At 40.6% G+C, this 24,582-nt stretch overlaps 2 protein-coding genes and 1 long non-coding RNA gene across 5 annotated transcripts in view; 2 read left to right on the top strand and 1 right to left on the bottom strand.

Annotated features, from left to right (window-relative positions):
* SAMTOR (S-adenosylmethionine sensor upstream of mTORC1) lies at window positions 1-13,714 on the top strand. Its single transcript, XM_083399974.1, has 5 exons — window positions 1-375; window positions 8,079-8,220; window positions 9,097-9,261; window positions 10,049-10,163; window positions 11,795-13,714. Exons 1-5 carry the CDS (start codon window positions 219-221, stop codon window positions 12,422-12,424), a joined length of 1,209 nt encoding a protein of 402 aa, XP_083256100.1. The 5' UTR covers window positions 1-218; the 3' UTR covers window positions 12,425-13,714.
* LOC310658270 lies at window positions 13,054-17,458 on the bottom strand. The gene is made up of 2 exons (XR_014502164.1): window positions 16,326-17,458; window positions 13,054-16,100 (listed from the first exon to the last, which is right to left on the bottom strand). It is a non-coding gene; the product is annotated as an uncharacterized lncRNA (long non-coding RNA).
* The window catches only part of TMEM168 (transmembrane protein 168), a 12,172-nt gene continuing 4,344 nt past the window's right edge, over window positions 16,755-24,582 (top strand). Inside the window, exons 1-5 of one of the 3 annotated variants that reach the window (XM_083399689.1) lie at window positions 16,764-17,046; window positions 17,588-17,694; window positions 18,754-20,020; window positions 20,777-20,919; window positions 22,452-22,726. In XM_083399689.1, the coding sequence (XP_083255815.1) occupies window positions 18,884-20,020; window positions 20,777-20,919; window positions 22,452-22,726 (1,555 nt within the window). In that variant the 5' untranslated portion in view covers window positions 16,764-17,046; window positions 17,588-17,694; window positions 18,754-18,883. Of the gene's footprint in view, window positions 17,047-17,587; window positions 17,695-17,889; window positions 18,110-18,203; window positions 20,021-20,776; window positions 20,920-22,451; window positions 22,727-24,582 lie in introns of those variants that run through there. The other 2 variants (XM_083399688.1, XM_083399690.1) reach the window with 2 other exon arrangements.

Genomic DNA, 24,582 nt, shown 5'->3' on the forward strand with positions numbered 1-24,582 from the left:
GCGCTTCCGGCAGCTGCGCCTGAGAGGAAAGAAAGGCGCGAGACTACATTTCCCAGCAAGCCACGGGAGACGAGCCGGGCCACGTGACCTTCGCCAGACTTTTAATTCTGCCTGCCTGGCTTGCCGTGAGGCGCAGAAGAGTCCGGCGACGGCCGCCGCCCCTTTTCCGCGGAGGGAGCCAGGCGGAGCGCAGGCGCCCTGCTGCCGCTACCACAGCTATGGAGTCGGAGCTGGGGCCCCCCTCGGGCGCCGCCGCCTCCTTCCCGTGCCCCCCGCCGCCGCCGCCCCGGGAGCAGGAGCGGAAACTGCAGCAGGAGAAGCTCTCCGGGGTAGTGAAGAGCGTCCACCGGCGGCTGCGCAAGAAGTACCGCGAAGGTAAGGCGGGAGAAGCCCCGCCGCGCCTCTGCCCCTCTTTCCACGGAGCAAGGGGACCGAGCGGAGGAAGCGGGGGGTCCCACCGGCATGGGGGTCCCTCTGTCGCCCGGGGGAAGCGAGGCCTTGGCCGAGGCCTGGCGGGGAAGCTGAGCGGGCCCCACCCCCTTTCCTCGCCTGCCCTGTAGGCCTCTGGCCCCGTCAGGCGAGGAGCAAGGCAGGAGGGCGGCTGTGGGGGACTGGGGTCCCGGGCCTGTGAGGGGAGAGGGCGGCCGCCTTGGGGCCTCCTTTCATTCAAGAAACGGTTGTTGTTCCATCTTCATCGTTGTGCCAAAATGGGATCCGATGACTTCTTTCTTTCTTTCTCTCTCTCTCTCTCTTTCTCCCCCCCCCCACGCCCCCCAAAATATCAAGAGCCAGAAAAGTGGCCACAGGAACGATGTTAAGCGGTTGCCCGCAAAGCTTTAAGAGGGCGTGACATAAACCCCCAAAACATACACAGTATCCTGTGTAATTCAGAGTATTATTGGCCATGAATCCGGAGTTTCAAGCCTCTTTATTTCAGCTACCTGCTGGGAAGCACCGTGGCAGAGATGGGTTGGGAGGCCACGAAGCGATGTGTTTCCACAGCCCGTTTTGAATGCTGCCATTTTGTTCCAGAATGTTATGAAGCTGTACAGCATAATGGGTGTTGCTTTTACTTGGGGGTATTTCAGCCTTGCTGCTCCAGATTATTTTCCTGATTTCGCCTGGCAAGTCCAGGAAGCTAAAGATGTGAAAGAGTTGCGCAAGAGAGATGGGGAAAATGCTACCATATTCTTTTCCTGGCTTTGTGGGCAGTGAAAAGGATGAGGGCCTTTTCTGGACTCTCAGGGCTGTTTTCCACATTTCTGTTGCTTAAAAACAGGTGTACACACCCATATTTTAAGGCCTATGAGGTATGAAGTTACTTGGATGCAATTGGAGAGGGACAAATCTGGAAAGCTGACTACTGGGAATTCTGAAGCTATCCATTTCGGTATTCCGCTTGTTAAACGGACTCTTGCATACATCTGTATTTCTTAGGCATCTCACCTTGCAAGGCTTCTCTATCTCCAGCCTTCATCCTGTTGATACATTGCATCATTTAGAAAGACATTCAGTCTGGAATGTATGTTGAGATTGGCAAATATGGCAACAGCTAGTTTAACTTTTCGTGGACTTGCATGAAATCATGTCAATGGAGTAATTAATCCTAGTAACCAGTCCCTCACCCCTCTTCTTGGCAATATGAAAATTCCAGGCAAGAAACAAATTCAGACCTCTCCTTCCAGCTCTTGTCATCACTTTGCATGTCACATATCCAATATCTAATATATAAGTTTACTGAGAGAGAATTGAGGCCTAGTGTAAGCTGTTTGCTGAAGTGCACAGAGTGCAATAGAAGTGACATACTCAGGCCCTAGATACTTAAGGTCTTGGGCAGGGGTCGCCAAGGTTTACTGGCCATGGGCCAGATCACTCCCACGAAGATCGTCCATGGGCCGGACTGGCGCAGCACGATGCCGAAAATCGCATCTGCACATGTCCACTGCGCAGAAGCGATTTTTGGCATCTGGACATGCGCAGATGCAATTTACGGTATCTGCATGTGCACAGACACGATTTCTGGCGCCGCTCGGCGAGTTGATGCGCTGGTTTAGCACAGTGCGGGGGGGGGACTCACTGAGTGAGGAGCTTGGTTCAGGGGCGGCTCAGGGGCCAGTAAAATGGTCTTCATGGGCTGCATGTGGCCCATGGGCCACACGTTGCCGACCCCTGGTCTTGGGCTCTTGTCCAAGGGCAACTGAATAAATCTTATCAAGGGGTCAGCTAAAACAATCTTTCATGTTATCAAATAGGTTTAACAAACTTGCAAAACATGCTATCTGATAAGGGTAGTGGATAACATGCAAGATTGTTTTAGCTCATCCTCTTGATGAGATTTATTCAGCTGCCCTTTGAAAGTCTTTGCAACTCAAAACTTTGTGTTGTTTCTAGCATACCTTGAGTTATCTTCTTTCATTGCCTTGTATTCTAATTTGTCTGGCATGTTTTGGGTGACCAGGGATAATATGTGTGGGGGTTTTTTTGTTTTTTGTTTGCATTTTGGTGGAATCTGTAACATACTCTGTAAACCATGGGTAGGCAGATCCCGCCCAATCGCCTTTTAAATCTGGCCCGCAGACAGTCTGGGAATCATCATGCTTTTACATGAGTAGAATGTGTCCTTTTATTTAAAATGCGTCTCTGGATTATTTGTGGGGCATAGGAATTCGTTCATCCCCCCAAAAAATATATAGTCTGCCCCCCCCCCCACAAGGTCTGAGGGACAGTGGACCGGCCCACTGCTGTAAGCAAACAGGAGCCCTTAATATATTTAGTGTGATTAATATGTCTTAAGCACAAGTGCAGTGGAAGACAGAAGTGCCTGGCGTGCTCTGGTCCATGGGGTCACGAAGAGTCGGACACGACTAAACAACAAGCACAAGATTTATATACCACCCTAAATCAAAAGATTTCGGAAGGGTTGACAAGATCCCATAGTGTGTGGGATCTAAAATAATAAAGAAATGGCATCCTGGTGCATTTCATTGCCTCTTTGGTAGATCCAGTCCTGGAATTTTACTGCTGACCCTTAAATAAAAGTCTTGTTTGAATGTGGTACAGATATCCCAAGTCCTCTTTGCATGTAAATTTCATACTGAGTAGCTAGTTTGACTAAAATGTTCATAACCATTTTCTGTGATGCAGATACTCTGGCAATTAAGCTTTTTGTGTGTCCTCATTTACAAGTGAAGGAAGCAAATGTATGTGTCACTGCACTTTCTTGTAACCATTCACTGTGACCCTTGCCCCTCTGGGTTGTATCTTCCTACTGCCCATCTAAAAATTTAGGCAGGGGCCTATCTCATTTGCCATGTATAACACGATGGTACCATGTATATTGATGCTACACAACAATAATTTTACTTATATATTATCATCAGCTATTTAAATAAGGTATGAGCCATTTCCTTGATGGCAATTACTTCCTCCCAGAGGTTGCAAGATTATCCTGTGGACTTGGCTTGATTACCTTAATAACTGCTGTGGGTGAAGGAAATGCCATTCCTGATATGGTAGTTTCTACATATGTTGTGGCATGTTCTTGTCATCCTTGCTTCTAGATTGTCTATGACCTCTTCTAGCTGAAATCTTGGCACACAAGGAGCAAAGTGGGTGTACGGTAGCATTTCCAGTTAAACCGTTTCACTTATTTTGAATGAAATAAATGTAATCTTGTGGTATTTCAGGGTTTTCTTGCAGAAGATCAAAGAAAGCAAGTACTTGAAATCAGTCCATCGCTGCTAGTATATCTCTTAAGTATATCCACTCTTCTTTAGGATCAGCAGTTGCTAATGGGCTCCCATATGCTTCATCATAGAAAACTAGTGGGAAGAACCTATATCTAAGAGATTCCATTGTTACATATGCTGACTGGGCTCAACTCTGCTTTCCTGAGGCAGAACTAAAAAATGGAAATTTTCAGCCCATAGTTGCTGAAGGTAGGACCTTCTTGTAATGGAAAAATTTAAGGAGTAAAACTACAGATCTGCCTTTAATTTACTAGTTTGCGTAATAGGTGCAAAAAAGCAATAGACAAAGTACATTTACTGTTACCTCCTTGGAGTAAAAATGCACGCATCAGAAGAAAACAAGCACTTTATATACACATCAGTTGTCTCCCATTTGTTAAGCAAATGGGATGAGTATATATTTTTCACAGAGGCTTAAGTTTCAATTTTCCATAGTGTCAGCTGTGTCTTGAAGTTAATAAGCTGATGTAGGTTTTCCAAAGAATGTACTGTGCAGAAGCCATTTTAATGCATGTGCTCCTTCTGTCACTTTGAAAGACGGTAGTGAAAAGAAATGTTGGTGATCCAACTTTGAACCCTAATCCTTAGTATATGTGGCATGCTTTCTGGAATTATCGCAATTACATTAGTGTTGTGGCAGTGTTACATGTTGTGGTATTTTCCAGGCATACTGTTGGAAAGTTTCCCCCACCCTCATAAAAGCATTACCACTGTTGAATCTTGAATGAACAAACTTTGATTCTTGTAGAAGGCTTTCTTTTCTTGAAATGTGCAGTGCTTGCAGCCCTGATTTGTGGATAAGATATAGTTTTCAAACACAGGCATGAATGAGAGCCAATATAGTTGTGCTGGGGTATGCACATTTTAGCATGATTTCGTCACCAACTAGTTTCACTTGCCATGCCAGCACTATTCCTCCCCAAGTGCTCTGTTATGAGGACTTAGGGGATGAGAAGGATCTTTGTATCTTAGTTTAGCCATTGGAACTTATAAATATTCTCACAGCTTTGTCCTTTCTCCAAACGTTGAGAGGTGAAGGGCACCTCCCAAGATTTCTGCATCAGAATTTAAGGAACTAGGATCTCAGTATTAACTTGTAAGGGGAGATGTGATTACTAGATGAGGGGGTGGTTGCCCTCTGTAGTCACTCCTAATGATTGGCTTTATGGACCTTTTAGGTTGACAACTTACTTAAAATGCAAGTTACAAGTTCAACACTTAACAAAACTGAGTTCTGCACGAGTCTTTCTCCATAGTTATTTTATTTTATCAGTTATTTTATCAGTTCACATCTACATTGAATTGGATGTGCTTCAGCTGTGTAGTAAGGTTGTTATGGACTGTTAATATGTGACCCACGCCTAAAACATATTCAACCAAATATTGAAGTAAAAATAGTTGAACAGTTTTTCCAGTAGTCAAAATTAGTTGAACTGAAGTATTTGGTTTGGAGGTTAAGTATGTAATAAGGTGCACAGTTTAATTGGAATGTGAGATGCAAAGCTTTTTAGTTGGAATCTTTTAAGTATCTTTAGATGTGACAATTCAGTGGCATACGGTTTCCTTAAGTTATTTATATTGTAAGGGGAAAAACTGAATGTACTGTATGCAGGTGGGGGGAGGGAAAGGAGTATGAGTGTCCAGTCACTGCTTTTGAACTGTGCCACTGTTCTCTACCAATATACAGATGTGATTCAAGCAATATACATCTGTATATTGGTAGAGAACACCTTGCTGTATTTTTATGAAATGCAATCTATACATATTCCAGTAAACAAAAATACATGAATATGGTTCCAAGCTAACTAATGTATTTGCCTGATACCCATTGAACACATGTTTGGGACACCAGATTTGAGCCTAACCTGGTCCCTGGGCTTGCTATGAGGCTTTGCTGTGGTGTGGGGGACAGGACTTGATTGGACAATCTTTCACTTATTCACACAGTATCAGATGCGTCTCCACAGAATACCCCAACACTCAAGGGTGTCTGCATGCACAGAAGTCTTTGACCCTTTGCATCCTTTCATTATGTTGAAGCTTTTTCCTGACATATTCATTATACTAATGAAAATATGAATAACTTTATAATTCAAAGCAATCTAAGCTACCTGTCAACTCAGCTCTCCTTTAACCATTATGTTATCCTGATACCCAGTATGTGTACAGTACATGATTTATTAACTATATTAAGGTGGGGGCACAGATATAAAGCACAAAGCGCTGCACAGATTATGAGAGATTTAATCTTACATCACAGAGGTTGGGATAGTGTGGCCTTGCAGTTCGTTACAGCTACTGAGGCATTTGTGTATAACTAGATACATGTGTATTATTTATTTCTATTATTTACTAAATTTGTATAGCACCCCTTCATAGATCTCAGGGTGATCCACAACATAAAAATACGAGATAAAAACACACAAAATACATAATAAAAACAAGAATGAAAACAAACCAATAGCCAACCCACCCCAGTTCACAGTAATACCATGATGAGATTGCAACTGCATGCCAATCCCAGGTTGTTTACATGAAGGAAGGTATAATTTGAAGCATCCAAGTGGTGAATAACAGCTGTTTAAAATAATTATTAGGAAGTTGTATGCAACGTTGCTTGCTAGTCTTTTCTTAAGTGTTTCGTAAAATATTTTGGAATTCAAATTTTGCTTTTGAAAGAGCATAGTGAACGAGAGGGTAAAATCTATTAGTACCCATTTTATTTTTATTTATGGCATGCTGCTAATTTTCAGTTATCTACAAAAGCTTTTGGGGTGTGTACAAGGAAGTGCAAGAATCAAGCATGTCAATGCCTTTCATTCCAAGTTCTAAGAACAACAACCACCTGGTAGTAGCTTTTTGAGCATTCAGTCTAATTACCTTTTGACCACTTGGCTTACAGAGGATAACATTTTACTTGAGTACAGTGGTACCTCTGGTTAAGTACTTAATTCGTTCCGGGGGTCCATTCTTAACCTGAAACTGTTCTTAACCTGAAGCACCACTTTTGCTAATGGGCCCTCCCGCTGCCGCCGTAGCACGATTTCTATTCTCATCCTGAAGCAAAGTTCTTAACTCAAGGTACTATTTCTGGGTTAGCGGAGTGTGTAACCTGAAGCGTATGTAACCTGAGGTACCACTGTATTTTGGCATTGTCTGGGTCAACTTTTCAAGTAACCTACCTTGGTGTCCCTGAAGGGTGAACAAAATGATGCTGTACCTACTGTGAGGAACAGGTTAAGGGAGTACAAGCAAAAAAAAAATGGGTAATAGCTGAGAGTTGGGAATATATTTAAAATGGGTGCTTTAATACAAGCTGAAAGTCTCCTAGAATCTACTTTTTTTTGTAACATAAAAATAGACTTTCCCTGCCAATATACTACAGAGTGGTAGCTTTCCATTTGGTGCAACACTGAATTGGTTACTAGTTGTGAACTGAACAGAGAACATCAGTCAGTTATTTAGAAGAGATTATACAGCTTTCCAGTGTCGGTTACATCAGCATAGTTTAGAAGGTTCAGGAAATGGTGGTTAGAGTAAATTCAATCTTGGATGGTAAACAGTTTGTCTTATTAGTAATCTGATATTGTAGTTTGTCTGCTGAGCCAGAAAAACAAGCAAAATTTTCCATTAGGGTAGTGAAGGCCCTTCATGGGACCTGGAAGAGAGGGGAGGGAAAGGAGGAATGACTTTTCTCCCTAGATCTCTTCGCTGCAGCACAATCAATGTTTGTGTGGCTTCTCCAATATGAGCTTGAAAGGGAAGTAGGATAGCAAAGGATAGGTTACTGTGCAGCGTAAACAAGGGAGAAAACCTGAAGTGTTGTAATCTAGTCATATGAGTAACTTCCTTAACAAAGTCAAACTAAATATGCCAGGTATATATTTTCAACAAAACCGCTTCAAAAACTTTGTAGGCAAGGCTCTTGAGCTACTTTTGAAATTGGTGTGGTAATTGTAATCCAATTTTCTGTTCTGAATAATGAGTAATCCTTTCTGTGGGTACATGGGAGATGGGGCAAAATAATATCTCTTTTGCTCCATAGGGCTGTTCCCTTTCTAATTGAACAAACTTTACGCAATCCTCAAATGGGTTTGAGGGAAATATTTCATACCTTTTTTTTCTATATGACTGAAGATCCAAACTGTATTTTTATACCCAAACAGAAAACGAAGCTGCTAGTTGGTTTCTGCTATTTCTGTTTATTAAGTTTGCACAATTAGGTTTCTCTCTTCCCCTCACTGCAATGCTTCCACAATAAGCCGGACTCTGGGTTTGATGAACACTTGTCCATTATTCTCACCCGTCTCTTTTTTTGTGTGTTTTTAGTGGGGGACTTTGATAAAATCTGGCGTGAACATTGTGAAGATGAAGAAACACTCTGTGAATACGCTGAGGCAATGAAAAATCTGGCAGATAACCACTGGACTAAAACCTGTGAAGGAGAGGGCCGCATTGAATGGTGTTGCAGGTAAGTGGTCTAATGCAAACTATTGAGAAAGTGGTTTTTGGTCATAAGCTTGCAGGATTTCTACAGGAGAACAGATTACAAAAATACATTTCCACAGAATATATGTTTCCGTATATAATTGCTTTCAGGGTTCTGTTTTTGTTTTCTTTATATTTGTAACAGTCTTTGTATTTAACAGATAGTGGATGGAAAACATGTTTCTATCAAATGTATACAAATGGAGACCTTCTTTCCCAAACCCAAGGTTTCATGATGTTTTCTGCTGCCAAGCTTTGTTTTCAAACCACATGCCTGGTACTAAATTGATGGATTAAGACTGCATCACTAGACAGGTGGAGATTAAAAGGGATTTTAGTTGTTTGTTCCAGTTTCTAGAATAGATCTACCCAGTAATACTGGAATGTGAAGACCCACCTGTAGTGTAGCAATGGCAGTTCCTACCCATGCAGTCAAATGAAAGCACTTAGTTTTCAGATTAACAGTTTTAGTTGCTTCTTCTGTTTGAAATGGGGTGCGGGATACAGCTGAAGGGAAGCCCTGTAGATATATAAACACCAGCTTGGTGTGGAAAACACTTCTAATAAGACAAAAGATTCAGAAGAAGAAAGAAGGAAAGAAGCTTTAATTGCTTGTGATCCTGAATAAACTGCATGGTCTTGAACAGATAGTTCGGGATACTATATTACATTACTTTAATTAACATTTGGTGCAAACCCATTTGTTTAATTTTATGTGTACAGTCACTTCAAATCATTCTACCTAGATAAGGAATAATTATATTCTGTTCTTTGAAATATATAGATAAGAAAGTGCCTTTAGAAAACGATAGTGAAAAGTATTTTGAGTTTCCTTTCCCCCTCTTTTTTTCTCCCCAAGTGTGTCACGGGAATATTTTCAAAATGGTGGAAAACGAAAAGCACTGGAAAAAGATGAGAAAAGAGCAGTTCTTGCTACTCAAAGTATTCAAACCATGAGTATTCACCCAGCTTCCAAAATAGAGGATTCTTCTGAAAATTCAAATCATAGTTCTATAATGGATGAGTAAGTGTTATCAGAGGGCAGATGTGGTGGTAGTGGTGGAAGTTCATTTGTGTGTGTTTTGTGAATTTAGCATGCTAGACTAAGTAGGCATTTTAAAGTCCTATTTATTTTACCGAAGGGGGTTATGTATGTGATCTAATGTTTCTGTTAAGATCAGTGGGATTTTAAAAAGCTTACATTTGGCCTAACCATGCCAAACAAGAACTGTATTGCCAAACAACACCAGAGGAAACCTCAAGTGTATTATCTAAACAATAGAAACTTAATTTTTTTACCAAAAAAAACTGTAAGAGTTGTGCAATTACTAAACTTATTGTGTGTTATAAGCGAAGTTCAGCAAAAGCAGGAAACCTCTATTTTCCCAAGAGACAACAGGACCTATTTATCTTTCACTGAATAAATTTATTATTATGTTACTTTTTGGACCCATATGAAGTCTCCTTCCCTCCCCCCAAAAGAAAAAAACCCTTCAGAAATGGGTTCAGAACAAGAACCTCCTTTCCTCTCAATAGCTGAAGCACACTGAAGTACAGTTTGGAGGGGACTAGGAAGAGGGCTAGGAATTGCATATGTGGAGGGTTGTGGGCTTATGGAGATAGACGAGGTTTCATGGGAAATGCCTTGACTTATTTCCAACCGAGTATGACCAGGACATGTCACCATTCACCAGTTATATAACTGCAGCTGTATGTTTCCTGTTCTAAAAGATTGCAATGCGAATTCTAAAAGATTCACAGATTTTATTTCTTTAAAGGTTATTTCACAATTTGAATCCCCTTCTGTTTAGATTGCTACATCCTTCAGGAAAGATCAGATTACTTGATGTTGGCAGCTGTTTTAATCCATTTTTGAAGTTTGAAGAATTTTTGACGGTTGGCATTGACATTGTCCCAGCTGTTGAGGTATGAAACATTTGTCAGTACAGATAACCAAGAGTAGATTATTAAATCCTTAACATGCAAAAAATTGTTCAGTTGGTTACTAGCAGAATGCACTTGGCTTGTATCCAGCTAAGCCACACTCAAAGCAGACCCATTGACTAAAGTCCATTGATTTCAGTGGCTCTAATCGTGACTTTCGTCAGATACAGTCATATATGTTTGAGTTTGTTTAAGCATTCTATCCACAGATCAATGTGTCATAAAAAGTAAAACTTTTAATGGAACAGTGCACTCCATTAAAGGTAGCAGTTTGGCCGTTGGATTTTTCACTAAGAACATGATCTACCCAAAGTTGAGCACTGCTGAACCCCTAGATTACATGCTGTAAAATTCAGGTAAAAATCAGTGGAGGGAATGTCAGAACATATTTTACTTCCTGAATTTTTAAAACCAATGTTTTGTATGAAAGACAGCTGCCAGGGTGTTCTTTATTTTTATGTGTATTTATTCATGCATTTAATAATCACTATGAATTTTGTAATATTCCTTTAAATTCCATAGTTCAGTGTTACATCAAAAGTATAATTCAATTCCTTTGTGCTTCAAAATCAGGACTGCACTGGTTAGACTACTTAATTTTTTTGGGGGGTGCCTCTGATCATCCAACAGATTTCTTGTTAAAAATAATTAGTAATATTTAGTATTGGTGCAAATGTCTAGAAAAACAGCAGATGGCCAGCACCATCTTATGTCATTTCCACTTTCTCTCTTCCATAGAAGGGAATGTCTCTTATAAAATGATACCCTCTATGAAACATGTACACTGTCTAAGAACAAATTATGCCGTTTGCTTATTTATTTATTAAAAATGCTTTACACATATGCCTGTTTAATTTATCAGTTAATTGACTTCTGTAACGCCCTATACAGGGGGTTGCCCTTGCACGATACAGATATTGTGATTAGGGCAGAATACTACTGCTAGAGTGCTGTCACTTTCGGCATGTGGTCTCATGAGACTTCTGTCTTGGAGGATGGGCAGTGGCTGCCTATATGTTACTGGGCCCAATTTAAGGTGCTCTTGTTGACACAGAAAGCCATGAACAACCTGGAAGCAAGGTATCTGAGAGAACACTTCTGCTGATACCAACCTACCTCAGCCTTGATATCAGTGGAGGAGGTTCTGCTTGTTGTGTCTGCCCTCTGGTGAGTGTTGCTTAACTGCTGGGTATGTGAGGTAGAGCCTTGGTAATGATAAAACTATCTTTCTCTAGTAGGGCAGACAGTTACACCTTTGAAACTTCATCACCAGCTACAATACCTTTTTATTCACCCGAGATGATGGTGGAGGTGGCTAACAGCTGTGATCTGCGGGGTTGTTGTTTTTTTATATGTCCAACTCAGTGGGCTTTCTGATGTTTGGCTGCTACAGAATTGTTTATTATATCTATTTCAATTTCTTACATTCTGTTTTTGTTTTGGAAAATGCTTTGTGATTCTTGATGGAAAATGCTCCAGAAATGTTTATAATAAAATACTTAAGCTCAAAAGATTTATCTGTTCATGGTGTAGCCATGCTTCAAATGCGTAGTTTTAATGTACCTGGCTTGCACCATCCAAGTATATAGCTGCATCTGTGTTTCTTTTTGCAGAGCGTCTATAAATGTGACTTCTTGAACCTTCAGATTCAGCAACCTCTTCAGCTTGCACAAGATGCCATAGATGCTTTTTTGAAACAGCTAAAAAATCCTATTGATTCCCTGCCTGGAGAATTGTTCCACATTGTGGTCTTCTCCCTCCTGCTATCTTACTTCCCTTCACCTTATCAACGATGGATATGTTGCAAAAAGGCCCACGAACTTCTTGTATTGAATGGATTGCTGCTTATTATCACTCCTGACTCTTCCCATCAGAATCGCCATGCTATGATGATGAAAAGCTGGAAAATTGCTATAGAATCCTTGGGCTTTAAACGTTTCAAGTACTCAAAATTTTCTCATATGCACCTGATGGCATTTAGGAAGATCTCACTTAAAACAACAAGTGACTTGGTGAGTAGGAACTACCCAGGGATGTTGTACATTCCCCAGGATTTCAATAGTATAGAAGAAGAGGAATTTTCTAATAACTCCTGCTACATCCGATCAGATGCAGAAGATGAACAACTGGCATACAGCTTCATGGAGCTTCCAGATGCTCCTTATGACTCTGACTCTGGGGAAAGCCAGACCAGCTCTATCCCTTTTTATGAGCTAGAAGATCCTATATTGCTTCTAAGTTAATGTAACAATTAAAATATGCTATGAAGTTCAAACTCCCTTTACTGTAAAACTAATTTTGCTATACTGACATCTGCTCTGTACATGAAAGCATTTACAAAAAGGAAATTCGAAAGGTTTTTGGGAGCCATCACTTTTTTCTACTTACGAATTTTAAAATTTATTCTTGTATTGAAAGTGCATGTTTTATGCAGAATGGCTCATGTCCATAGCATAAACAGGGTTTACTCTAATATTTGTATCGGTAAAATACTCCAGAAAGGTACAATTTCCCCTCCGCCCTCCAGTGCTGTGAACTGTGATTTTGCAAATATGCTAATGTTTCTTGGTGTGTTATTTTTAAATCTCAAGATATGATTTTTGAGGTTCATGCTAGCATTTCTTAGAGGTTTGGCGCATAACGTTTATAGTATGCACTGTTAGTGTTTGACTTGAACAAAAAATGGACCTAGAACAAAGTTTGGGTTGAGTCAATCTTGATAGGGTAAAATGAAAATCTCTGCAGATTGGTTTTACTTGTCTTTAATACTGCAATTAGAACATTTCAGGAAGAGATTAGATTCTCTTGCCCCTGATGCTGTTGGAATGATATATAACACACACATATATAATGGTAGATTTAAAATATGGGATTTTGTTTTTGTTAACTTCCAGGGTACAATATCCTTGCCATTTTTTAATTACACTAACATCATTGCCCACACTACAGTTTTTCATTGTATTTTGTGTTACAAAGTATTTTGCATTGAAGTAGTTCAGTACAAAGCTGCATAACAGTCCCTTCCAGAGGTCTCTGATGCATGAAATCAGCAAAGTATTGAATTGAGCCTCATTATAATCCTACGTATTTTTATTAATGTAATTTGTAAGTTTTTCCCGCAGCTATGAATGAAAACAAATAAAGGCACTCTAGTGTTTTGGAGGGCTAGATGAATAATCTGCATAATAAATCTTTTTTAAAAAATTCTGAAGTTCACAAGCTAAGAAACTGGTTTCTTTGGTGGCAGATAGAAAAATGAAGTATAACTTGTTTTCACAAATCTAATCCTGGGTGGAACTGTTTCCTTTTAAACAAAATCTGTTTTATTAACTGCACCAACATTTTTTGAACTGCACCAGAATTTTTGGACTCCTATATCTAGCTTCCATATCAGATTAAAGGCATTTGTATTCACATGTCTGAATGTGGGTTCAAGCTGATACAAGTTGAAATATATAAACCAACAGCCAAAAGACCCAATAGTTTCTGTAGTTTCATAAAATGGAAATCAATAAAATATATTTAAAAATAAATAGAATGGCAGTTTTAATAAATGTTGGCCTGGTGTTAAGCAGTCAGCTGCCATTTCAGGAGTGCCACTACACAGCTTGAAAGGGATTTCTGTGTGTTTAAAAATGTGTACAAGTTTTACACTCCCACCAAAATGTCACACTGTTTCACAAAACTGACATCTCAACTTGCTTTTTGCATACTGTTAAGTAGTTTTTATACACAACTTTCATACAGTGTGGTGTTGCTTTGTAAACATGTTTTTTTTTTTGTACCTCTTGCATGTAACATTAAAAAAAAAACCTATAAATGTTCAGATTTGACTGCAAGTAACCATAGGGAATTTATGTTTAAAAGAAAACCTGATTAATTGTAAGGTTTCTTTTTACCTTCTGAAAAGTGTGATCCCTCTGAAGGCTTTGTGGCACAGCCTCAGGCCCAGATTTGGCCGGCCACTCACTCACTCAATCCCACAGGCAAAAGTAGGGTATGGATGGCCTTCATCTGTGACAACAGGGTGATTGCCTGTCATCCTGCTTGTCATAACTGCTATCTTGTAGAGTGGCAGTTGGCACTCAGAAGCATCACGCCCCAGTTAGTTTGATTATCCATTGAACCAAGAATAGTTGCTGCATAGGCAGGTAGAGGTTTCCTACATCTAATGCTAAATGTTCCTTTTCATTTATTTAAAAGCTTCCTAGGGTGTTTTTGTGTGTGTTGGGAGTAGGTAAAGCTGCCATGCTGGTGCTACCTTTTCTCTCATTCCAAATATATACTTCTCAGATGTGCAAGATGTGCAGTTTAATATTAGCAGAAAGTCCCTAGGACTTCCTAAGCATAGGTGCATTTCTGTTACATAGTGCATGTTAATGTTTTCTCATTCATTCAGATGCTGAAATTCAAGTCATGATGTATGTAAGTGAAATGGTTTAAAACTTTTAATGGTAGAAGTTGGCCAGTAATATCTGATGGCTTGGTGAAAGTGTTGTGGATCCTTCAGTAGAGGAATCACTTTATTATTTTTCCAATTGCCCTAATGTGAAGAAATCTTTTGGAGCAATTAACCACCCCCAAGTAATATTTGCAGGCACATTTTATTTTAAATGGATTTGTTACTGGAATCTCACTAGAAATACAGAGAAAGCTGTGTAAATCTGGGGAGTTTTAGGGTTAACAATAATAAAGGAATCCAGGTCAACGCAAGGAAGAATGTGTAGCACAAAAAAATTACATTTGTGTTTTCATTTAAGTTTTTTTGTGAACACATTAAAAGAAGGTACGCAAACAGCTTTTGAGTATTGCTTGGTGTGTGCTGTATTGCCCAGTTTGCTCTTGGCTATGTATGAGGACACTACTGCAATGAGTAACTTGTTGCAAAGTATACAGTGTGAGTGCAGCATTTTATCACAAACAATAATAATCCGTATATTTATACCAGATTTTATACATAATCTTCAGAAATGTTTTAGAGGTATTCAGAACTGGGAAAAAGGGCCTACTTCATCAATCCAATAATGCCTTGCTCTGGTCCCACCAATTTAATTATTTTTAAGATACCTGATTTAAATATTTAAACATCAACTGTAGGAAACTTTATAATTTTTAGTTTATAATTAAAATAACATGTATATTACCCATATCAATCATTACACACTCAGAGATTAAGGCGTATCCACTTCTAATATATTTTGGTTCATATATAGCAGATAAAAATATTTAGCACTCTTTGTGCAGTCATTTATTTCCCCCAAAAAAGTAGAACATATGAATTCATCACTGACGCTTACCACTGAGTTTGCGTTCCTATTTACAATGAATTTAGAATGAAATATTTTGAGAAATATTTTAACTTGCCACTTTCACAATCTTAATCATTCCCCCTTTTTAAAGGTTGCAATTACTAGCCTGTAACTTGTGCAACTTAAATAGCAACAACAGATATCAAACAACAAAGCGACTTTCAGCACCAATTTTACTAAAGCCCTTTGGTCTTTGATGCACCAAATTAAGGCCGCTACCACTTTGCAAAGTTATAGAATTAAATAGAGGTGTTCTTCAGATATCTCACCTATAAATACTGTTCACACCCAATGTAAATAAACCATATTTTCCAAAATTAGTTGAGTTCTTAAGCATTTATACTGCCTGTGCCCAGAATTGGCCATTGGTATGACAGCAGCAAACTTGTTCTCAAGGAAGAGCTGTTAAGATAGAATGTGCGTACATGTGATGAACCGTTTTGGTTGGATGGAAACATGCCACAGATTATTTCGTTCAGATTGTGTGAGAGGTGGCCTCTTGTCCACCAGGATGTGCAGACAAAGTGGCCCAAGGCTCTTGGTGCTCAGTTAAGTTACATTCAAGCAATATCCACCCTTGGCTTCAAAATGTCTTGGGGCAGCCTGCCACCTATACAGTGGTACCTCTGGTTAAGTACTTAATTCATTCCGGAGGTCCGTACTTAACCTGAAACTGTTCTTAACCTGAAGCACCACTTTAGCTAATGGGGCCTCCTAATGCCGCCACACTGCCAGAGCACGATTTCTGTTCTCTTCCTGAAGCAAAGTACTTAACCCGAGGTAATATTTCTGGGTTAGAGGAGTCTGTAACCTGAAGCTATGTAACCCGAGGTACCACTGTATAGCCTCTAGATCAGGGTTTCCCAGACTCGGGTCTCCAGCTGCTTCCGGATTACAATTCTCATCATCCCTACCCAGCAGGACCAGTGGTCATGGATGATGGGAACTGCAGTGCGAAATCATCTGGAGATCCAAGTTTGGGAAACCCTTCTCCAGATGAACTGGGGTGTACCTGCCTTAAGAAGCCCTTCTCTTCCATTGACGGCAACCTTCTGAGCTTTGCAGCACCTCAGCAAGTTGGAAGCCACTCTGCCCATGCCCAGAGGCCAACGACGTCTTACCGAAAGCCCCTTTTTGACCAGGTTGGGGACCGTCCCGGGTTGAACCACTCCGCCCGCTACCAGCCCAGGACAACGACGCCTCCCTTTGCAGCGGGAGACGCCTGTGGAAAAGCAAACACAGCCAGGGCGTGTCTCCCCCCCCCCCCCCATGCAATCTTCTCGAGGGCTTGTAAGCGACGGCCGGAAAAGGGTCCCACAGAGGCGACTCCTCCGTTGGCTGCGGGTGGGAAAGCGACGCCGCTCAGCTCAGAAGCTGCTCTGGCGCCCGGGATTCTCCGTCAGCAGCAGCAGCAGCAGCCTGCCTTGCCCGCCCGAACGCCCTCCGGACGCGTCGCCTTTTTGAGCCCTCGCGCTCCCCGTACCCGCGGCAGGCAGGGGAGGAAGCGTCAAAATGGCGGCGGGAGGAGAACTTTTCGGAGTGAGCGGCGGCGGCTGGTGAGTTAAGCTGTGAAGCGGCAGCCGGGGAGGGGTGGGGGGCACCCGGCTGTAAATGGGGCTCGAGGAGGCGAGACGGGGTAGGGTGTCTTGGGCAAAGACAAGAGGTTTCGGCCTCCCCTCTCACACTTTGGTGGGGAGGGGGTGGCGTCCCCTCAGAAGTGAGCGGCGCCTTTGCCCAGCCTCGGCTACAAGTGGCGGTTGGGCAGGTGGGGGCGCGGTTCTTCTCTCCCCCCCCCCCGGCCGTTTGCTGAAAGGAAGGCGCTCCTCTTGTCTGTCTTGTCTATCCAGTCCGGGCCTTGCGATGGGTTTCTCCCCCCAAGGTCCGCCCCCCGCCCCACAAGCGGTTCCTGAACTAGCGCAGACTTTTGGAAAGAGGCCTGTAAGACAGGGAAGGGAAAGAAAGTTGAGTGAATGGGGAGGGAGCCAATCAGACGCCGCGTCGATGCGCCCAGGTTGCCCTGCATCCCAGCGCACCTGGCGCGACGTCACTTTAAAAAAAAAAATACTCTGGAAGGAAGTTTCCCCCTCTTCTTTTCAGGTTTGAAACGGGGACTCTTCTCCAGGTCTTTTAGAACGCAAGAAGCAACAATAGCAAAGCTCCCTCTAGGAAATTTCCAAAAATGGAGCTTCGGAATTCTTTCTCAGGTTCGGTGTTCAACGAAGGAAGAGGAATGAGAGGGGCGGGAAGCGTGTTTGGCATGATATCAAAACTCCAAGGCAGGCATGGGCAAACTTCGGCCCTCCAGATGTTTTGGACTACAGTTCCCATCATCCCTGACCACTGGTCCTGTTAGCTAGGGGTGATGGGAGTTGTAGGCCAAAACATCTGGAGGACCGAAGTTTGCCTATGCCTGCCAAGTAAAGGAGGGGTTACACAGATTTACATTATTTACCTTAAAAAAAATAATCTGCAGCCCAGTTGAACTCTGAGTGATCCACACATGTAAAAATACAAAGGCAAACAAAAGGAGGGGAAATCGATATAAATCTCACCACAAAGGTGAGTCTATCATCTTCATGGTACTGCTTTCACTGCATGCTGGAGATGCACCTCTTTGAAGTTAATATATATTGTATGGTGGAACCATACAATATATGCATATGCTTTCAGCAAAAGAGGTGGTTCCACCATACAATATATATTAACTTCAAAGAGTGTTCAATTTGGAATGGTTTTACTTATTTTTATTGTGATGGTTTTGTTTGTTTTTATAATAAATGTATATTGTTGCAACTTGCCCTAGGATCTTATGGTGAAATCTGACAAATAAAACAAACACAGAAACCTAATAGCAGGAAGGGTGTGTATGTGTGTGTGTGTGTGTGTGTGTGTGTGTGTTACACTCAGCATTAAAATTAGGTGTAAAACATTAAAAGTCCATCAGACTGAAAGAGGCTTCAGTTTCTGGCAAAAGACACGTTGGTTCATTCAGACCAACTTGGCTGTTCAACTTTATATTCCTGTAATGTTTAAAACATCGATTTTTGTAGATTCAGAATCTAAAGTAGGTGCCACTTGTGAGCACATATTTTTAAACAAGATTTACATATGATCTGCATTACTGTTAAAGTATCATATCAAAATTAGAATATTAAGTATTTGAATACTGATAATAACTCTATAAGCATGCCTATTTACTTTATCTGTAAACTTGTTTAAAATGTGTAACTTGAAGTTAATGTGGTTTTTTCTTTTTCTTTCAGTACGTCAGTAATCCCTAGCAGTTATTGATGAAGCAACGCTACAGGAGGCTGCTTTTGCTTCACATTTATTGGAGGAAATTCAAACAGTTATTTCCTGTGAACTGGATGCAATCACTACGAGTCAGCTTACATGTGTAGATCATTGCGTTACTGTGTTAGCCACTGTCTCTATGCAGCAATGACAAGACTAGATGAGGCAAACCGAGAAGTGAACATGCACTCATCTGTCCGCTATCTGGGCTATTTAGCCAGAATTAATTTATTGGTTGCAATATGTATGGGCCTTTATGTCAGGTGGGAGCAGACAGCAGATGCATTAATACTTGTAATTTTTATCCTGGGACTTTTTGTTCTTGGAATTGCCAGTATACTTTATTACTATTTTTCAATGGAAGCAGCAAGTTTAAGTCTCTCTAATCTTTGGTTTGGATTTTTACTTGGCCTTCTCTGTTTTCTTGATAATGATTCTTTTAAAAATGATGTGAAAGAAGCGGCAACCAAATATTTGCTGCTGTCTTCCATAATCATAAGAATATTGTTTGCTTTTGTTCAGAGGATATGTGGCTGTATTCATCATCGACCAACTTTGCTGACAACAGTTGAATTTCTTGAGCTGGTTGGATTTGCAATTGCCAGCACAACCATGCTGGTCAAAAAATCCATGAGTATTATCTTGTTGGTGGTGGCTTTGGCAATGCTGATTATTGACTTACGGATGAAGTCTTTCCTGGCAATTCCAAATTTGGTAATCTTTGGAGTCCTTTCCTCCTGGTTATTTTTTCCATCCCTACTCATACCAACGAACCCATTCGCCTTGGGATGCTTTTTCAGCTGTCTAATAACAGATCCTCTTCTTGACATTTACTTCAGTGGACTTTCAGTTACAGAACGTTGGAAACCCTATTTGTATCGTGGTAGAGTATGCCGGAGATTTTCAGTAATTTTTGTTGGCCTCATCGAACTTATTTATTTCATTCTTTCAGCCCTGAAACTAGGCGATTTGGATGTCTGGTATTTTGTGATACCTGGCTTTTCCATTTTTGGAATTTTCTGGATGGTCTGCCACATCATATTTCTTATAACTCTCTGGGGATTTCATACAAAATTAAATGACTGCCACAAAATATATTACACACACAGGACAGAGAACAACAGCCTTGACAGAGTTATGGCATCAAAAGGAATGCGTCATTTTTGTTTAATTTCAGAGCAACTTGTATTTTTTAGCCTTCTTTCAACAGCAGTTTTGGGTACTGTATGTTGGCAGGTATGTTATAATGGTTTTACATCCTCTTCTGTTGCTCTTAGAATGGGGGGATTTTGTATCAAAATTCATGGCATGTAGCAAGTTACGGCATCTGATGTGTAGTAGAGTCCCTGAACATACCAAACAAGCAACCCACTCAGATGGGTGGCATATAAATAATACAATTATTATCAGTATTATTATTGTTGTTGTTGTTGTTGTTGTCATCATCATTATTTTGTTCCACAGTGGCTTAGATGAACTGCAAAATGTGGCCAGTTTACAGCAATGGAATGAAGACACCAGATGATGTTACTTTATGCTCCACATAAAATAAATGACAATTTGTATGATAGTTTGGAAGCTAGTTTTATTTCATAGTGCATACACAAGAGCCCTTCATTTTTCCATATAGAAATTAATTGCAGCCTTGGTGGGGGAAGCTAAATATGTTCATTCTTAACTATCTCACAATAAGTTTGCAATGCTGCCATTTTTGCTACCATAAATATTTCATTTTAGAACTGGAAAGGTAGCATGTAAGTTTTCTAATAAGCAACAATAAATCAATATATTTTGCTATTTTCAAGGCTGTTTTCATGTTTCCTCATGCAATCCATTATATACTTCCACACAGTAATCTTGTTAGCACTACAGTTTATATACTGAACTATTTACAGTAGGGTTGCTGAGGAAAATTTGTGAATTACAGATTTTTTCATTTATATGTGCTAATTGCTAGAATATATCTAATGATTGCATCTGTTTTTATTTTAGAAATTCAATGGAATCTTCATGAGTGTGTTTCTGATTGTCTTGCCACTAGAATCCATGGCTCATGGACTATTTCATGAACTGGGCAACTGTTTGGGAGGAACATGTGTTGGCTATGCAGTTGTGATTCCTACCAATTTCTGCAGGTATTATGCCTTACAAGTCAATAGTTAATGCAGACAACTTATTAGGTGAAGTTATTAGACCAACTTCAGTCTCTCAACAACTAAATACTAATTTGTTGACTTAGATTTTGATTAAACCCCCCCCCCCATCTTTTGTCCTAATGGTACTCTGAAAAGTTAAATATATTGACTTAGCTTCTCAGGTGCCCTCTGTGAAAAGAAAGGATTTAAATCCACTGGAGGGTCCACTGGTGGAAGGAATTTTTTGCAAGTACCCCCATCATGTTGTGGAAATTCACCCAACCCTCTGGAGCAAATTTTCAGAGTGCATAGGAGTAGATTTCTAGAGGGCATAGGGAAAGCATAGGGTTCCCCATGCTCGCTGGCAGGAGTATCCTGAGAGTATAGTTAGGAGCCAAGCCACTATGTGTGTGGATGTCATGATTTGTCTGCCTTTCCTCCTTAACGTTTGTTAATAAGAAAGTACACTAAACATTATGAGAACAAAGAGAGAGGGGTTTTTGTAGGGCAGGAAGAAGACTAATTGGTGTAACGCCCCCGGGCAAATGACCAGGCCTTGCTGTGTCCTGGAGACCCTGCTGAGGGACTTCGGTTCTGCATTTGTAAGGGAGACAGAAGGATAAAGCTGCATCCATCTGTGTGTGATGTGCTGTGCAACCTCATCTTTGTGGAATGGGGGTTGCTGTTAGAGTGAACATGGGGAAGAAGAGGATGGGTAAAGCTCATCATGGTTGTGGAGCACAGGGTGGGTGATCACCTCCCGAACTCTGTTTATAAGACCAGTTAAGTTAGTTAAGAATGTACCAGACAGCTAATTAAATTGGTAGGTAATAGAGGATTAAAGGGACGTGGGTGGCACTGTGGGTTAAACCACAGAGCCTAGGACTTGCTGATCAGAAGGTCGGCGGTTCGAATCCCCGCGACGGGGTGAGCTCCTGTTGCTCGGTCCCTGCTCCTGCCACCCTAGCAGTTTGAAAGCATGAAGTGCAAGTAGATAAATAGGTACCACTCCAGTGGGAAGGTAAACGGCGTTTCCGTGCGCTGCTCTGGTTCGCCAGAAGTGGCTTAGTCATGCTGGCCACATGACCCGGAAGCTGTACGCCGGCTCCCTCAGCCAATAAAGCGAGATGAGCGCCTCAACCCCAGAGTCGGTCACGACTGGACCTAATGGTCAGCGGCCCCTTTAAAAAAGGTAAAGGTACCCCTGCCCGTACGGGCCAGTCGTGTCCGACTCTAGCCCTTTACCTTTACCTTAATAGAGGATTATTTACCACCTAAATGAGAACTGTTTAAGTAGTACAGATCTTCTCAGTGATTTAGAGACCTGTTTTAAGACACTTGTAACTGAACATTCTAAATTAAACTAAGTGAGTCCGCACAGTGGTCAAGTGGTTCAAAGCTCAGCTGTGGGTAGTGAACAGCGTAACACAGGAGTAACTTCCATTATTGCAACACAAGGTAAGGACTACCTCCATTAATGACAAAAGCTAATTTCTCCCTTTTTCTTCTTCTCTCCCCTCTGTTTCTTCTAGTCCTGATGGCCAAGCAACACTGCTTCCACCTGAGCATGTGCAAGAGCTAAATTTGAGATCCACTGGCATGCTTAATGCCATCCAAAGGTTCTTTGCATATCATATGATAGAGACTTACGGCTGTGATTATTCAACAAGTGGAATTTCTTTTGATACCCTTCATTCTAAGTTAAAATCTTTTCTTGAACTTCGGACCCCTGATGGACCCAGACATGATACCTATGTGTTATATTACAGTGGCCATTCTCACAGCACTGGAGAATGGGCGCTTGCAGGTATTCTACATTTGAAGCTTTTCATAATCTTGATTTCTTTGTCTTTAAGAATATTTAAGTCTTAAGATTAGATACTTGATATTTATGAAATTAATAATCCATTTGAATCATAAATACTATGAGTAGGTCAAAGGGAGAGGGAGTAGAAAAGGGTTTTAAAATCTCATTTGTGCATTTGATTTATAAAGTGTTAGAAATTTTCATATGCAATCTTAACTAATTATTATACTTTTTGAAAAGTTGCTGTGGAAGCTGCATATTCATTCAAAACACCACAATATTTTGAATTTTGCCCTTATTGGTTTCTTAGAAGAATTTCCAGATTACAAAACCAGCACAAACAGCTTGGAGTGAGATGTTATTTGCTCTTCTTTCATGTTGTATTATTTCTGGGTTTCCCCCAATTTTATACTATTCCACCTTTGCAGGTGCATTAATGGAAATGGGACTGCAGTAGTATAACTGAAGAATCTAAGCTAGTGTCTGTTATACAATAGTCAGAACTGGAAATTGCAAAGGAGTGCAAGATTATTGCCTCAATTTCAGTTAGTTGTAGCTGACTAAAACACTCCATGCTGGTGCTGTTATCTGAAGAGGCTTAACACAAAGTTGGGAGCAGTTATAAACAAAATGTCAAAAGAAAGTGATAACGGAGGAACAGGAAGAAGTTCCTTGACAGTCATATGCGAAGTTTGTATTTAGGCACTTCACAAAATTTGCATTAAAGAAAATATGGCATAATCAGAAAAAGGAAAAGGGGTACTAGTGACAGATTGATTTTGATCAGTTTACTTAGATCTCACAGTGAAAACCATAGCATACAGTCTATCCCTGCTTTTTGAATAGAACCCGAATTCAGAACTGAAGAGTGGCTGATATTGTAAGTGTGCCACTTTTATCAGTCCTTGGTGTCCTGTTCTAGGTAGAACATGCAGTCATTAATGGTATGTATCCTGCAGGAGAGGGGAGGTAAGAGAATTTCAGCTCATGCCCAGGTCTTTAGATTCAAGACAGTGTATTGAGTCTCCTACCTCTGGAGGAGATTAAAAAGAATTGGTGAGAATGAAAATCTAAACATCCAGTTAGTATTCAAATACGAAAAGGATCCTCTGAGGAATAACTCTGTGTAGCAGAGCAGCATAGACTGAGGACTCTAATGACATCTTTAAGGAAGGTTTACTGTATTGGACTTGTCTAATGATGTTATTTCATTGTTGGAGGCTTGGTAGTTTAACAGTGGTGTGTAAAATAAACTGCTAAGTAGTCATAAATAAACCATGAGCAGCAAAACAGCTTGGAAAGTTAAGTTCACTGACTGAACGCAGCGTCAAGTTTTGGGCAGTAAAGCTTTGTCTATATTACTGAAACTGCCTGCTTAACTGCCACCTCTTCAAATGTGCATGTATAATAATGTATTCTGCTTAGAATTACAGCACTTGTGTGGAGCAAATAGAGAAAGCAGGAAGTAGCTATATTGTGTTAAGAGAAGTATGTGGACAGTTTGTTTTATTTCAAGATTCTGATCACAGCACATGCTTATAGGGGGGAACGTGTGTGCTTTTCAAGTAGTGTTTCCTTACTTAGGCCCAGAAACTCTACTGAATATAATCAGCAGTGTTCTTTCAGGATTTTGAAACTATTATTGGAGAGGCCTCAGAACATCTCTATTTTAGCAATATTACTCGATAGCATTCAGTCAGTTCCCGAAATGCACAAACAAAGGGAGATTTGCCATTTATCTTGTTCATTACAAATGAATTACTGGAATCTTTATTTATTTATTTTTTAAAATAATTTTTATTAAATATTTTCTTGGTTTACAAAAGTACATGGATTGTTTCTTAAACAATGTAGTA

This window comes from Podarcis tiliguerta (genome assembly GCF_965153285.1).
Source record: "Podarcis tiliguerta genome assembly, chromosome: 10".
NCBI lineage: Eukaryota > Metazoa > Chordata > Lepidosauria > Squamata > Lacertidae > Podarcis > Podarcis tiliguerta.